This window comes from Bidens hawaiensis, unplaced genomic scaffold (genome assembly GCF_021521415.1).
Source record: "Bidens hawaiensis isolate Kalapana, Puna unplaced genomic scaffold, B.hawaiensis_p1.1 tig00001368_1, whole genome shotgun sequence".
In the NCBI taxonomy this organism is placed as follows: Eukaryota; Viridiplantae; Streptophyta; class Magnoliopsida; order Asterales; family Asteraceae; genus Bidens; species Bidens hawaiensis.
This window is the reverse complement of record NW_027491076.1, coordinates 161,846-175,649: the sequence shown is the minus strand read 5'-3', so window position 1 is coordinate 175,649 and position 13,804 is coordinate 161,846. Positions and strand designations below refer to the sequence as shown.

The 13,804-nt window shown below is 34.4% G+C and overlaps 1 protein-coding gene across 1 annotated transcript; it reads left to right on the top strand.

Moving 5' to 3' along the window:
* Positions 1-2,532: 2,532 nt before the first annotated feature.
* LOC143572085 (uncharacterized) lies at positions 2,533-4,884 on the top strand. The gene is made up of 5 exons (XM_077057341.1): positions 2,533-2,670; positions 2,744-2,794; positions 2,920-2,981; positions 4,686-4,755; positions 4,823-4,884. The coding sequence occupies exons 1-5, from the start codon at positions 2,556-2,558 to the stop codon at positions 4,882-4,884; spliced, it is 360 nt and encodes a 119-aa protein (XP_076913456.1). The 5' UTR covers positions 2,533-2,555.
* The last annotated feature ends 8,920 nt before the right edge of the window (positions 4,885-13,804 follow it).

The window sequence follows — 13,804 nt, the reverse complement described above, 5'->3', positions numbered from 1 at the left end:
AAATCTACAGTGACGGTGGGGATGAGCATCTGCAAAGAGAGACCTAGGGTTACAATTATGTTGAGAGATTGAAAGAGGAAACAGATCGAGTTTTAGCAACATATACATCCAAAAAACAATTTTTGGGCCGGGTTATGATCCAGGCAGAATCCAAGAAAGAAAATGGGTTAAAATTAGGTGAGTTTGGCTAAGAGAGTGACAAGTGGCACAATGGAGTAATATTTTATTAGAGTAGTAGATTTAACAAGAATCAATTATTATTATTATTATTATTTTTTTGAACGATCAACTAAGTAACGCCGGGTACTCCATACGCGGCCCCAATTGGCTAAAGGTAGCCCGAGCGGGCCACTAGTCCGGACGGACGGAGCCCCTAGCGGTCCACCTATTGAGGGATTCACCGGATAAAACCGACCCCCACGCCCGCCAAATGGCACGACAGCGAGGAGCTGGTAAAACCGGGTGAGATCAAGACTCGAACCCTGGCAAGCCAGGGTCATCCCTCATATCTCCTGTATAAATTGGTGATAGTGAGATTTGAACCCTCTACCTCTCATTTGTAAAGTAAATGCTCTATCATTGAGCCACTTCCAATTTATATTATTATTATTATTACTATTATATCTCTTTTCAAATTAATATATTACTGAGATATTTCATAGCATTTAGGTTGTATGCCAATTTATTGGCTTTGAGCAATTTCCTTCATTACTACCATGTCTTCTTTGTTTATCATTTCATTCAAGTCAACTAATCCACATTTTCATAAGTTTACTAATATTTCTTGACTAATTGTAGAGAGAATTATAAGGTATAAAAATCGTATTATTGGACAATGTGTCGTTCAATTGTCGGAACTTGATGTGAAGAGACATCGGAAATTTGAAGAGATTCGTGGTCTAAAATTAAGGTAAAAAAAAGATTTGGGTTTGTGTATATAAGTGTTGAATTTTTAATTTATCAAACTTTATAATCGGTACAACTGTATTTTAACATGGAGGTAAAATCTTGTCCAAAATAAGAAGTCGTGGTACTATTAGGGAATCTGGCCAATGCTTTTCCGTTGGTCCTGCAACTCCTTGCCCTCTCTTTGTTTCTATCATAACGTTAATTACTCATATAACCTAATAGAATATGAAAAGTGGTGTAGGTATATATATTATTATTAAGAGTGATAATTGTGTTTTAAACTTAAACCTTTGTTATTAGTAATTTGGTAAAGTTTAAAAGCAAATATAGATAAAAGATAAGATAAGATGGAGGTGTTTGTGTTTTGTATTCTTATATAAAAGGTTAGCATATAACAATTAAAAAAGTATAGCCGGGCCGAATTTTCATACGACTTTAGAGATTGAAAAGTATAACGTCACGGATGTTGCTTTTCGTAGTGGAGATAAATAAATTAAAGAAGAAATTAAGTGGTTAATTGTCATCAAAATAAGATATTTTTTTATTCCGGATGACTACGTTTTATTGAGCAACAAAAGTTGGTGCAAAATATCTTATATGACCCCCTTCCCCTTATCTTTAAGTTTAAGGATATGTGTTCGACCTTGAACCACAATGACCATTAATCAGATTGTTTTCTTTATTCAAAAAAGGAAATGGAAATAAAATATCTTATATCGCTTTCCACTTGGACTAAATTCATACTCAAATGCTGTTACTGTCGATAAATACAAACTTATGTGAATCATTTATATTTTCTAATTGAAATAACCAGTTCTCTCTTATTTGCCTTTCTCTCAAATTTACGTATTTAAACAAATACAAATACTAATTTAATAATCTTAAATATGACTGTCCATTTCTTCAAACTGATAAAGTATATTCATTTACATACATGCAATGTTCTACAATATATATGTAAAATCTCTAAACTGGTCATCAGTTTCTTAAAGAGTCAATTACTGAGTTTGTTACTTATATGTACTTAGTAGATACTCAATTGTAGGTTGGGTTCTTGATGTTTTTTAATTTGTAATAAATTAATGATGCATATCAGCGGTTTGTAACACGTTACTTCCCTAATTGTTAATTGTTGTTAGAACTTCCCGTTAAATCCATGTTAAATGACCGATATTGTTTTAATTAATAAAAATAAAAACATTTTTATAATTTAAATAAAACCAGTGAATAATAAACAATTAAACATAAACATGAGTTGCAAAACTTTTGTTATAAGCATGATCCTATTCCTAGAGAGTGTGGTGGGCTTGGTTTAAATCAAAATGGATGGAGTCATAACAACATATGAATTGTGATGTGATCGGATAGGAATAGGAATAGGAATAGGATTGTTAGTTTTGCAATGGGGCTATTATATAGCCCAAAGATCCTATGTACAAAGCCCAAATATTACACATCTTCTCATGTTATTGGGCCATAGAATAATTTAAAATAATAATAAATATAATTATGATTATTGAAAAGGATCGCATCACCATGTAGACATACATGATACATGTGTTACCTCAAATTTGTTTAAAAGACTAATAATAATCCCCACCCAAATTGAGTGAGTGACTTAAGTTAAGCAAAGCAAAGCAAGCAGCATGGGTAGTTCTCTGGATGGCACGAGGATGATCGTTCCGGCTTCTTCTTCATCTTCAACGAAGAAGCGATTTGAGATAAAAAAAAAGTGGAATGCTGTTTCTCTTTGGGCCTGGGGTACGTATTATTATTATTATTATTATTATTATTATTTGTTAATGATGTTTGTTAATTTAATTTGGTGATGCAGATATTGTGGTGGACAATTGCGCCATATGTAGGAACCACATCATGGATCTCTCTCTGTGAGTTTCTTTCTTTCTTTACTCTAGCTACTCTTTTATGGAGTATTAGATTAAATTTACTTACTTACTTACTTACTGATAATCTATCAATCAATCAATCAATTTTAATGTTAATTATCAGGCATTGAATGCCAAGCTAATCAAGCCAGTGCTACTAGTGAGGAATGCACAGCTGCTTGGGGTATATATGCAAACTACTTTTCTTTTCTAATTAATCCTTATCTATCTATCACTGCTTGCTTTTCATTTTCCTCTGACTCAACTACTTTAGGCACATGCTAATTAATTTCCTCCTATTCCCTTTTTTTAAAAGAATGACTATGCTTTGAATATTATGTTATTCAAGTTATAGAATTACATTTGAATCTTACAACTTTTGGTACCAATTAGATGAGATTAAAGGTTATATGATAGCATTTGTTTTTTTTTATATGAAGAATAGTTTCATTATTTTTCTAATACATAATATATTTAGTTTTTTTTATTTAAGTGTGTTTTTTTTCTCCTTGCGCTTAGGCCCAAGGTGAGGCCTATGCGCCTAGTGCCTTTGATAACTATGCGATGAAATGTAATTGACATATCGTGCTTCGAGCGACGTGCTTTTGGACTTTTTTTAACAAGATTTCAATATTTCGTTGAATAAGCAGAGTAGAATTTAGAGCTTTGCCAAATAAGTTTGTATCTTTTCACAGTTTTTGAATTTTATATATATAGCCGACGTGTTTTTCCTATTTTGTTGTGTTAGTTTGTACTTTTGCATAGTTCAGTTCCTGGATGATTATTTGGTTGATATAATGTAAATTACATATGTAATACCTGACATCTTTCTATATGCTTTACTTATCTAATAACAAGAAATTTCAATATAGTTGAAAATTAAAAGATGCTGTGACAATTCTTGTTGTCAACTTTACATTTCAGAAAAATAGAATCTTGCCAACCGCAGCATCAAATAGAAATCTCAACTCTGTTATAGATAATGTAAAATTCAGAACAAAAACCTAGTAGCAAATATATAGAGAATTTAAAAAACATAATTGCTGCTTTTTTTCTCAACATGTGGTTATGTCATTGTTTTAAATTTCTAGTCATATAGGAAAACCTTAAAGGGATTATTCACGAAGCCTATAGCAGGAGTTAGACCTGAAGTTATCCTTATCTGTGTACTAGAGCATCGATCTCCCGTGTTAGCACTAAGTTTTTGCTCTAAAATAGTGTAAAACGAGAATCTTTTAGGGATATGCTTACAATAGGAAACCTGTTTTGGGTTCCCAGCTACTGGTTAGGAGGTTCCCATTTTGGTTTTAATATATTCGGCCTTTCAAAGAAAAAAAAAGGATCTCATTGATATCTTGATGCCCAAGTTTTTTAGGTTTTTGTCTCGTTAGTTGTCGTTTGCAGCCCAAGTTCAATTTTGACTTTTTTGTACCTATTAGCTTGTTTGTGCTGTGAATTCTGTTGTGTAAAGCTTTGTGCCGATAAGTTCAAGTGTGTGTACACTAATTATGGAATATTTTCCAGTTAAAATCTGCCAATTAGAGCTGTTTTCTGGTGGTTGAATTTCATATTCAGTGCCAGCTAGCTAGCTAGCTATTGATATTTTCTTAAAATGGCCCTTTTTCATCCGTATCAAATTCTGTCAAAACCAGTTACCCTGCCTGACCCGACCAAATTGTAATGAGTATACCAACAACACTTGCAAATCATATAGTTGAAATGGTGGCAAACATGTAGGTGTAAAAGTATTTGAATTTGAAAAGGTGGCAGTGGCCTCCCTCATGCTTTGATTATTTCCATACCTCTTTCCTGTGTCTGTAACTTTTATCATCCTGTTGGTCCTACTCCTTTATTCTAAATAAATGTATGTATAATATATTGTAGGGGTACGTGTGCAACCATGCCTTTCACTTTCATTGTATTAGCAGGTGGCTCAAAACTCGTCAAGTCTGTCCATTGGGTATACTCTCGCTCTTATTCTGCATTTAAATTAAGATGATATTATTTTTATTCCTTGTGTTTTTCAGATAACAGTGAATGGGAATTCCAGAAAGAATGGAAGGGCTGTGATGTTAGAATGATTGATTAAACACCTTAATTTTTGTGTTGTATTGACATGTGAAGAAATTATTTATATATTTTTTTTTTCATTGGGTTTATTTTATATTTCATAGAAACATCCAAACGATTTACAATGAAGTGGCAGGTAAGCGGGCAACAAGCTGCGCCGCAACCCCCTTTTGGATAGTAAACCCAATCCGACTATAAACAAAGTTTTGATTCTTATGGGCTAATACGTAACTATACACAACTTTCTGAACCCTATTCAAAAGGTCCACGGCATCCGGAGCTAAGAAACCAAAAGTGTCAAAGGCGAAGGGGATAAACACGTGTTGATTCTCCAAACAATCTCTCTCATTATATACTTTGTTTATCTATATCTGTCTAAAGGTTGGTTGTAATGGATGGGCTAGTGCTCCATTAGAAGATGTTAATGGATGGGTGGGTGGGGCATTAGAGCTGTCCAACACTCACTCGCTATCAGTTCAAATCATACCATACCTACCACTTTCACTTGATCCATAATTTATTGGCCCATTCACACAAGTAACATATGGATATAAAATATTATGTTATTACTCCCTAAACTGTGGTATGTTGTTGTATTAAGATTTTTGAAACAATGTATTATAAACTTTGATTGTGATGAGTTTGAAAGCATAAAGCGTGATATATGGTGGGGGCAGGAATGGATAAAGTGTTAAATGGTGATTGAACAAAATGGCTTTTAAAGCGTGTAAAGTAAAATAGAGTGAGAGAGATTGATGATTAATAATTATATATGCATGTTCAAACAGGTTACGACAAAGATAATTGTATTTGTATGCTTCTAAAAGAATTATTTTCTTCCTAGAAAATCCATAATTATTTATTAAGAGTATGTTTTGGGAAGTAGTCACGGGGCAAGTAGGAAGTGCCGGGATGGCGCCACCATTTGCGCATATGTCGACACCTAACACTATATACTAACTAAATACACATCATCATAAATAATCACTACTCACTTTGCTACATGTCCAATTGATATTCTAATGCACTTTTTAAAACAAAACTTATAGATAAAAGATATGTCAAATTTAAATAAACAACCTATTATATATAATTCGTGTTCTTATATTATAATATATTTTACAGACTTGTTTGTTCCAAGAATCAAATTCAATTTCCTTAAAACATATATGGGAAATCATATTACAACCTAGTTTCATGAGTTTGAACATGGTAAAGAGACTAGAGCTTGAGAGAGATTATTATAGATTCCAATGGTGAATATGAGACTTGGAGTTGGAGTAGAAGAACCGTTGAGTGAACAGAAAACTTGAAGAGCATATCCAGATTCGTTGTTTACTTGTTTTCCTTGTTGAACTTTGTTGTATTCTAAGTACTTGTTAGAGAAGTGAGTTTGGATCTTTATTTGCATGTTTGTCCATGGACTAGGTCACAAGACCGACTAAGATGCAAACTATTTTTTTTAGAGAAAATCACGGCAATATTCATTTCTATCAAAGGGGGGCGCTATTAGAATCGAGCTGGAATAACTTACAATTTGAGGTGAATCGAATTTGATAACATATTCAAATTTACCGCTATTCGATTTGAATTTTTAATTTGAATTCAAATTTAAATATGTTGAACAGATTTAATTCAATTTTTTTTTCGTTTATGATTTTTAATTGAATTCGATAAATTTATAAAATTCAAACTAAATTTGATTCGAAGATCGCCCAAGGTCTATTTTGTAACTCATAATTATAGGGATAATTGATCTTTGACATATATATACAAATGAATATATATATATATACAAGTAGGGTAATTATGTAATTATATCATAAAGTATTTACATAATTACCCTACTTGTATATATAATTACCCTACTTGATTATCACGTTCAGCAAATTAATTTCATTTGTATTTGATCCAAACTATATATATATATATATATATATATATATATATATATATATATATATATAGGGTCAAGTTATTCTACAAAGGGTCACAAAAATGAGAAGTGTGAAAAGCCATAAATAATTGACATGTGTCAAGTGTGGACCAAAAGGAAAATGGTATAGAGGTAATTGTGTACATTTTTTCTCTCTACATGCAAGGCACATGTTAATACCCCCATCATTTTAGAACGTCTATAACTTTTTCGTATGATATTTAAAAAAAAATCATCATAATAACAAGTGTTTTTTTATCTTTAATATGAGTATGATTTTGTTATATAAAATTCAAAACAAAAATTACGTCATTGTGTCTTTTCGCACACCATTGTGTCTTTTCGCTTATCATTGTGTCTTTTTTCGTCATTGTGTCTTTTCGCACACCATTGTGTCATTTTTCGTTATTGTGTCTTTTCGCATACCATTGGGTTTTTCCGCTTATCATTGTATATTTTCGCACACTATTGTGTCTTTTCGCTTATTATTGTGTCTTTTTTCGTCATTGTGTCTTTTCGCACGCCATTGTGTCTTTTCGCTTATCATTGTGTATTTTTGCTTATCATTGTGTCTTTTCGCACACCATTGTGTCTTTTCGCTTATCATTGTGTCTTTTTTCGTCATTGTGTCTTTTCGCACACCATTGTGTTTTTTCGCTTATTATTGTGTCTTTTCGCACACTATTGTGTCTTTTCGCTTATCATTGTGTCTTTTTTCGTCATTGTGTCTTTTCGCACACCATTGCGTCTTTTTTCGTCATTGTGTCTTTCACACACCATTGTGTCTTTTCGCTTATCATTGTGTCTTTTTTTCGTCATTGTGTCTTTTCACACACCATTGTGTCTTTTTTCGTCACTATGTCTTTCCGCACACCATTGTGTCTTTCCGCTTATCATTGTGTCTTTTTTCGTCATTGTGTCTTTTCGCACACCATTGTGTCTTTTTTCGTCATTGTGTTTTTCCGCACACCATTGTGTCTTTTCGCTTATCATTGTGTCTTTTTTTGTCATTGTGTCTTTTCGCACACCATTGTGTCTTTTTATCTAATACATAAAATACAATGCTTAATACATGTTACACAATAACTTGAAACGTAAAACACAATGGTGAATACGTATAACACAATGACCTAAAACGTAAGACACAATGGTAAATACGTATAACACAATGACTTGAAACGTGAAACACAATGGAAACTACATATTACACAATGACACAATGAACAACAAAAAAACACAATTAAAAAAAACCCATTAATTTTTTTTATTTTTATATAACAATATAATACTCATATTAAAGATAAAAAAACGCTTATTATTATGGTGATTTTTTTTAAAATAATAACGTCGTATGAAAAAGTTATGGAAATTTTAAAATGATTGGGGAATTGACATGTGCCTTGCATGTGGAGAGAGAAAGTCAACAAATGTGGTTATTACCTTAATGCCCTTTTTATCAATTTTTATTTATTAAATTAATCTCAGCCATTCAAATTTAAGATTAATGGACTGAATTCCTTCTCATCCTTCTCATTTTTGTTGTCCTTTGTATTTTAACTTTACCGAATTCAGTCCATTAATCTTTGTCACACCCCCATACTAGGCCTAGGCGTGTGACTCGATAGTTGGTACCACATGTGTAAATAAATCAGAGTTATGGTTAATTAGCGGAAGACTTATAAAATATAAAGATCAAAGTTATAAAATATTTACATTACAAAAGATGGAAACAAGTTCCATTTGTGTTTACTTGTTTTAAGTTTACAAAACCACCATTTTAGTTATATTAACATTTAACAAAAATTATCCAAGCCATCGGATTCTTGAGCCTTCGTCCCTTAGCTCTAATCTTGGTTATCTGCAAAATGTTATAATAATACGTCAGCAACGAATGCTGGTGAATATGCTGATGCGAAAACATTTTCTTTTACTGTAAGGCCCCGAACCCGGTAGCCTTACTTTAGCATCGGATTTACTCATAAACACAGTTCTTACAAATCAGAGTTCATTAAAACTTTCGCGGAATATAAAAACTTTCATGAAACGTTACAACAATCCAAAACTTGCCTTATTTAAACATTCTTGTCTTTCAAAATAAACGTCAATTACATTAAAACATCTTGAGTCTTCAGATGCCAGTCTCCTATTCGCCCACCATGTGCCCGCTCAAGCTAGCTGTCTCATTCTACTCACCTGCGTGCATACTAAAAGTCAGCTACGCTGAGTGAGTTCTAGTTAATCATACACTATACAATACACATAAACTTATATTCTTTCATTCATACTTTCATATTTTCTTTTTTATTAACTTACTTTCATATCTTACGATATAAAGAGCATTACGCCCTACATTCCTCGAGTATTATTAGGGCTCAGTACCCTCCTTCCTCGAGTATTATTAGGGCTCGGTACCCTCCTTCCTCGAGTATTATTAGGGCTCGGTACCCTCCTTCCTCGAGTATTATTAGGGCTCGGTACCCTCTTTCCTCGAATATTAGTAGGGTTCGGTTCCCTAGTTCTCGAATATTAGTAGGGTTCGGTTCCCTAGTTCTCGAATATTAGTAGGGTTCGATTCCCTCTTCGTTACCATACAACCATACATCATACCTCGAGTATTATTAGGGCTCGGTACCCTCCTTCCTCGAGTATTATTAGGGCTCGGTACCCTCTTTCCTTGAGTATTATTAGGGCTCGGTACCCTCTTTCCTCGAATATTAGTAGGGTTCGGTTCCCTAGTTCTCGAATATTAGTAGGGTTCGATTCCCTCTTCGTTACCATACAACCATACATCATACCTCGAGTATTATTAGGGCTCGGTACCCTTTTCGTAACCATACAACCATACAACCATCATTTCCTTCTTTTATTAACTTTATCACGTTCATACACATAAGCATACATATCATACTTACCTTATACATAGCGTTACAACCTGACAGTACATGCAATATCCGAATATCGTTCACGTACCATCAAGCAATCATTCATACATATCACATCATTCACATAAGGCATACACTTATCTCTTAGGATAAGCGTATTAACAAACATATCGAGTATGCACACAGCCCCGAAAACATAACACATAAATGGGACTAGAACTCACCTGAACTCTGCTTCTTCCTTCGATAGTTGTAAATCCCTTCTTTAACTGAGCTCGGCTGACTGTATAAGTTACACGTATCAATACTCGCCTGATTTAATCTGGTGGCCTAGTATTAGCTTACTTTTACTTATCGTTTTTTAATTTATTTTCTAATCGAACTTGACTTTAGGCGAAGTTAAACCTTAGGCGAACTTCGCTTTAGGCGAAGTTAAACCTTAGGCGAACTTAGCTTTAGGCGAAGTTAAACCTTAGGCGAACTTAGCTTTAGGCGAAGTTAAACCTTAGGCGAACTTAGCTTTGCAGGCGAAGTTGTCATCAGGCGAACTTAGCTTTGCAGGCGAAGTTGTCATCAGGCGAACTTAGCTTTGCAGGCGAAGTTCATCAGGCGAACTTAGTTTGCAGGCGAAGTTGTCCAGCTGCAGGTACTGTTCGTCCTTAAATCCCTTAATTATCTTCGTTTCTTAACCAAATAACTCGATTTAGGTATCCACGGAATCGTCTGACCAGCACCTACAAACCCCAACCATCAAATCGACCTAACATCGATGTTTAAAGGGTGCGATTTAGGCATATAGGTTACGGGTTCTTTTATCAATCGATTAACCCATCAAATCATATCCATTTTCAGTAAGTTTAGCTTTGTTGGATTCGTTTTTACCATACAAACACAGATCTATCATTTCTATACTAATCCAAACCTAAACGAACAAGTTCTCGATATAAACGTACCGTAAATGAGTCGAACTACGAACACGAGCTGGTCTTGTTGCTTTGGTTCGTCACGACGATCTAGCACCAACGAGCTCGGGTCCTCGCCTTTGGATCTTGGTTCGGGTTGTGTGTGTTTTGGAGTGTGTAGAGATTAGGATGGATAAATGGATGGAATGGAAAGGATTGGGGTTTAAGGGGGTATTTATACTCCCTTAAGCCCATGGACCGAAGACCCATATTTCCTTTTGGTCCATATCTAATCCCATCTAATTATCCTACTAAGTCTTCATATTTTGCTATTATTATTATCGTTCCACTAACTCGTTTATTTCACCCGACAAAATAATATAATAAATATTACTTTAGAAATTTCGGGATGTTACATTTACTTTGTTACCCCTCGAGGGTTACGCGTGCCTCGGCCCATCTTAGCTTAGGAATAACAAAGTTAAAACAACATCATTATAAACTCGAGCCTCTACCTAGGTCACCCCAGCAAGACACCGTAGCGTCCCGACGTACTTAGGTACCATAAATATACACAAGGTCATTCTCACTCGAACATACTTTGGTTCGGCCCATCGTGGCTGGAGGTCGTGACCAGGCGTGGTGCGATGTGCCCACCGCATTTTACCACATATGTAAGGATCCAGACAAACGTATACTACAACGTGAGGGCTAGGCTTTTACTCTTATTAATAATGTTTTTAGAGACACTTAGTCTCATGTAAAGTTTTACACATAACACGTTTATTTATTTGAAAACAAGTTTGTAAAAGTGGGGCGTATTCACCTTTGATCGGGATCGGTTTCCAACACCGTCCTTGCGTAATCTTTCTTGCTATCTGGCACCTATAGTACGAGTATTACTTTTATTAGTCGGATATACAATCCGGCTTAAGACCTTTAGTCTTATTATCTCGATGAACCTTTAGTTCATTTCTTTTACTTTAAAACCTTTAGTTTTAAAAAGCAATATTTATAAACCTTCAGTTTATTATAAAAACCCGACGTTTCTTCTTTTCTAAGAAACGTATTCTTTTTCTTTTATTATATAAGAATATCCTTTATTACTTATATAATATTCATAACAAAGAATTATATATATTTCACACACACATATATATATATATACACACACTTCCATATTTCTTTTATTTTCTTTTCTTTGTTATATAATTTCTTTCCATAAACATCGAGCATAATTCCGACTTAGGGCATTAAACCTTTATAATATTTTATTATTATTTTAGTCGGGTAGTAAGCCTTACCTTTCCTCGGCTTAATACTTCCTAGATACTCGAGTAGCACTTCTACGCCGCTTAACCTTTTCAACACTCGTCTTGATCGCCACTTCACTTTGGCACGCAAATCGAGGCACCGAATCTTCTCGGCACACACTTCGAGGTGGTCTCCGGGTTGTAAAAACGTCACCACCTTCTTGCTCGGAATGTCGTCGGGGAGTGGTACGAATATCGAGTTATGGCACGTTTATCGAGGAATCGGGGCACGATTTTCGAGGTGGATCGTTGGCATGAATTTCGAGGTGTAGCGAGAGAGTAGAGAGATGATTGTAAGCTGTGTTTTGGTGTGAATTGTGAAGACCCCGGACCTGCTATTTATAGGCAAAAATTTGGATCCTATCGCGATACGCGATAGGCTCCTTGTCACCCATCGCGTAGCGCGATGTAGCTTTGCATCGTCACCACGTAGGTCTGCCACGTGTTGCTACGTGGCAGACGGTGTGCCACGTGTTGCTATTGCAACAAGTTGTGAAGAGTTGTTGCCGTTTGCAATGCTTCTTTCGGAGTGATCGATTCCAAAGGTACTGAATCATCATCAACCAGATTTTGAACGACATTCGTCATAATTTATTCAATGCTTTGAACCTCGTAACATTTATTATTTTCACTTGATAATCCAACTCATTCACATCCATTTTGTGTTGATAATGCTTTCCCGTAATCAAGTTCTCGAGCTCATTAATATCTTCTCCAGAAATTTCATCGTTTAAATAATTTGAGAGTTGCTCAAGAATATAAGCCAACTTTTAAAATTAGTAATTTATTAATCTATCGATATAATAATATCTTGATAAATTAATAAAATATCCAGTCTCAACATTATCGATTTGTAGAAGTTTTACTATATTTGCTAATTAATACCACTTACTAAAGATGGGTGAGCATATCCCTACACCTTTTAATCATTATTTTTTTCATGATTATCTTTGATTGATAGTTACAAATATATAATATCAGCTAAAACGATAATATATAATTTAAGACCACTTCAATATTATTTATGGGTGGGTATATACCTACACTTTTAATAATTAAATTTTCATGATTATCTAGAAATTACAAGTAGACCATAGGGCGTGGGATGTGAAACCATCCCGTTGCTTGTGGTCGCAGATTTTATGCTGTGAAACACCATGCTATGTGAGTGTGAACTACGAGCACAATGGTTGTAGGGAAGCGTTGTGGTTAGTTTTAAACAAAAACATAATAATAATAATAATAATAATAATAAATTTTCTATAACAGTTTTCTTAATAAGAATAAGTTTTACCTTTCTTGTAGTTTACGTTCACGTTTTTATAAAACGACTCGTGTTGTAGTTAGTTCAACTTATTTTTAGCAGTTATGTAATGTTTTAAATTAATAATATATAATGTTTTAGTATTTAAGAGTATTTTTTTTTAAATTGGATGTGGCTCAATGGTAGAGCACTCACTTTACTAGTGAAATGTAGGGGGTTCAAACCTCACTATCACCAATTTATATGGGAGATATGAGTGATGACCCTGGCTTGCCAGGGTTCGAGTCCTGATCTCACCCGGTTTTACCGGCTCCTCGCTGTCGTGCCATTTGGCGGGCGTGGGGTCGGGTTTTATCCGGTGAATCCCTCAATAGGTGGACCGCTAGGGGCTCTGTCCGTCCGGACTAGTGGCCCGCTCGGGCTACCTTTAGCCAATGGGGGCCGCGTACGAAGTACCCGGCGTTACTTAGTTGATCGTTCAAAAAAAATAAAATTTAAGAGTATTTTTTATTACTATAATGTAATGTTTTAAATTGATAATATATAATGTTTTAGTTATTATTACAAAAACATAAGAACATTATGTAACTAAAAAATAAAACGACTTGGGAGTAAGAATATAAGTAAGAAGTTGAATCGCGC